This window comes from Carassius gibelio, chromosome B11 (assembly GCF_023724105.1).
Source record: "Carassius gibelio isolate Cgi1373 ecotype wild population from Czech Republic chromosome B11, carGib1.2-hapl.c, whole genome shotgun sequence".
NCBI classification, from domain to species: domain Eukaryota; kingdom Metazoa; phylum Chordata; class Actinopteri; order Cypriniformes; family Cyprinidae; genus Carassius; species Carassius gibelio.
In genome coordinates, this window is record NC_068406.1 from 14,514,089 (window position 1) to 14,517,411 (window position 3,323).

At 37.8% G+C, this 3,323-nt stretch overlaps 1 protein-coding gene across 3 annotated transcripts in view; it reads left to right on the forward strand.

Annotated features, from left to right (window-relative positions):
- LOC127968293 (rho guanine nucleotide exchange factor 10-like protein) overlaps positions 1-2,943 on the forward strand; it is a 106,723-nt gene extending 103,780 nt beyond the window's left edge. For all 3 annotated transcript variants that reach the window (XM_052569401.1, XM_052569402.1, XM_052569403.1), the window contains one exon: positions 194-2,943. In XM_052569401.1, coding sequence (XP_052425361.1) covers positions 194-732 — 539 coding nt within the window. In that variant the 3' untranslated portion in view covers positions 733-2,943. The remainder of the gene's footprint in view (positions 1-193) is intronic.
- Positions 2,944-3,323: the final 380 nt, after the last annotated feature.

The window sequence follows — 3,323 nt, forward strand, 5'->3', positions numbered from 1 at the left end:
AAACCGAGGATGATGACCAAATAATAACCAATTATCTGAGCTATTTAATTTTTCCTTTAATTCAAAGTCATTTCAGTAAGTAATATGAGCAATAATGGAAATGAGTTATCAAATTTTAAGGTTTCTCTGACCCTCTGGCGTTGCTGCTTTTTACTGATTAAAGCAATTTGAGCTTTCTTTCAATGTGGCACAGGTAAGGGGATGACATCTCTTAATGCACACTGCGGGCCTGTGGATTTCTTAGTTGCCCTTTCCAGCAGTTTGTCTCCTGATCTTCTGAAGCGCGATTCTGTGGTGGAAGGGCATGATTCGGCCTGTGCGGTGGAGGACCGCAGTGACTCGTCCTCTCAGGAATCTCTCAAGCAGCCCAGTATTTCTCCCCAAGTGGATGGTAAAGGCAAGGGGCAGAGTGGGGTGTTGCTACAGTACCGCCTCCGCTCAACCTCAGGTTTGCCTGGGCGACCATTAACCGCAAGAGGGGACGAAGCCTCGGACTCATCTTTAGAATCCTTGGAGCACAGCATGGAAGACGGCTCCATATACGAACTCAGCGATGATCCAGACATGTGGGTCAGGGGTCGATCCTGCGATAGGGACGGGGTGAGGAGGGATAGGGTTACCTCAGTAGCAGTCATCTCTGGTGGGAAGGGCTTCCGCCGACTGAGGGAGGGTTCTGTGGCGACCTCTGCAGAAACCACACTTATGATCTGGCAGCTTCCTCTCACGGTTTGAGCTGAAATTGTGTTTTAGGAATTGTGAAATGAAAATTGTTACAATTTACCCGTACTGTATGTCATTCCACACCTGAATGACTTTCTTTTGAATTAATGTACTGGTCACTCTTTTCAGCGCGGTTACAATGAATGAAAGCTTCAAAAAAGATACAAAAGTTTAAATGAAACTGGCTCATCCTCACAAGTTATCATCATACAGTGATGAACAGTCCTTTTTAAGTTTAAGGGGTTATTTCTCTTATAATTTTCCTCTCTTGAGAACCGAAAATCATCCATACCAATTTTGTAAGCTCAACAGATTTATTGAAAAGATCTGACTCAAGTCATTTTACAATTCAGACATCATCAGACAAAAAAATAAATAAATAAATTCTTCACACAAAGCTATCAGCTCTCTACTTTTACAGTGTTATTTTTTATTCTTTTTTTTTTTTTTGTCATTTTGGAGCCTGACAGCTCTAGTCCACAGTTTTATCATACAGAAGAATGGTGACCAGGATATTTGAAAGAAACAAAGTAATATGGGTTTGGAATGACATGAGGAGAAGTAAATGACAGAATTTTCATTTCAGAGTGAACTTTCCCTTTTCACTGGGCATGTGTGGTACAAAATATGAAGCTCTTAGACTGTTCACAAAAAAAAAAAAAAGACTTCTATATTAAATGACCTTGCAATCTCAAGAAATACAGGTCCTCCAATAATAATATTCCATAACTAATAGGCTAAGAGCAATACATTTTCAGTCACTCATTCTTTTACTGTACCTGGAAGCTGTTACCTTACCAGTAGAGAATTTAAATCCATGTATTTAATCTCAGACTTCACTGTAATCAGGGCCTAAACTATTCAAATAGAACATTTCCTTGAGGCCTTAGTCCGGTCAGCCTTTAGTGAATCATGAATTTTATACACCACAAAAGCTGCTGAGTTTTTATTTTTCATTTTATTCCCCTGCATCTGAAAAAATAATATCGGTGGAAAGTGAAAAGTAAAGTAAAAGGGGTTTTCATGCTTTTGTGCAGTCACTCTGAGAATACTCTCACTCTTTGACTCTTGATAATGTGAACGCATGAAGTCAAGCCTGTGCAGGTCAGTGCTGTGTGTGTTAAAAAAAAAAAAAAAAGATTTCTAAACAATTGAAGGCCTACATTTCTGTGGTGAATGGTGAAGCCTCATTAAAAATCTTTTTAGTGGACATGTTTATTCTTATGTACACAACCTGGAAATATTTTCACCATATGGCAGTCATTTGAAACGTCTGCTTAAATCACCATTACTTAACAAGAAAGTTCATTAGCAGCTGGTAGTAGAATGATACAAGCACCACTAATTGCAGGATAGTTGGGAATCTTGTGAAGCTTTTGATGTTTATTTGATCTTGTTGAAGGGTATTGAATGCTGATATTTTGTGTAATATCGCAGTTCCATCTGCAAGCTACAGTTGGTTACCCTCATTCTTTTTCCTTGTTTGATCTACATTTAAGATGTTGTCTTCCAGTCTTCCATTAGGAATTGTGCCAGATGCACATTGTATTGTGTAAAAGGGAATAGTTTGATGTTGTTTTTGGTACAAACGAACAAAGTAAATAAATAATAAACTCATTAATGAATACAGCTCTAAAAAGCTCTGCTTATACACCAGCTTGGCCAAACTTGGAGCGCTGATGAACCAGCATAGACCAGCAAACCACCTTTCTAATCTAATCTTTTTTTGGAGACAGCAAATAAACAGTGTTAAACTAAAATTCCTCAGAAATAGCTGCTGAATAATATAGTTAAATGGTTTATTTTTCCACCTCTTACCACTTTGTCATCATGCATTTTTCATACCATGCAACATTATGAACGTACGAAATGTATAATTGGTCTTGGTAGTGCAAACTTGTATTAAAACTGTTAAACTTAAATTGCTTTTTTATGTTTTTGCATTATAGCATCAAACATTTAAGAAGGCCATAATATCCCACTGAATGTAATAACTGTAGCGCTACAACAGTCATTCATTGTTTGGATATGAAATTCATAAGTAAAAGTGAATTAAATTTAATGTGAATAATACAAAGTGTGCATTATCCATCCATATGAAGTAACCACTTGAGTTTCCATTTGTGTCCCAAATGCACTGAATGTTTAGGATTTGTTTATGCTAATAAAATGTAGCCTCATCTTTGTCAATTCACTGTTACTAAAATAAAAACAATAAATCTACCTCTGCGTGTGATTCTTGTAAACAGCAGAGCACTTTATTAGTCTAAAGTAAATGTATGAAATAAGATAGCAAACCCAGTGTGTTCTTGGCTGCTGCTAAGCTGACAAATTTATGCAGGGCCGTGCTTTTTTCCCATCTCTTGTTGACCCTCACAAAAGCAAAAATCCCTGTGATTACATACAATTTACACAGAGATGGTGGATAAGTACGGTGCATTAAATGACATGCCACACTGGAAAACCCAGAAGCTCTGTACCGAAAGGTCAGATCTGAATATGCATGTTGGGATTGTGACAGACTCGACCGTTGCTGCTGCCAGAACATCTTAGATTTGAAAATGATCACTTTTGTGCAACACAGTTCAGCACCTCCGCACTCA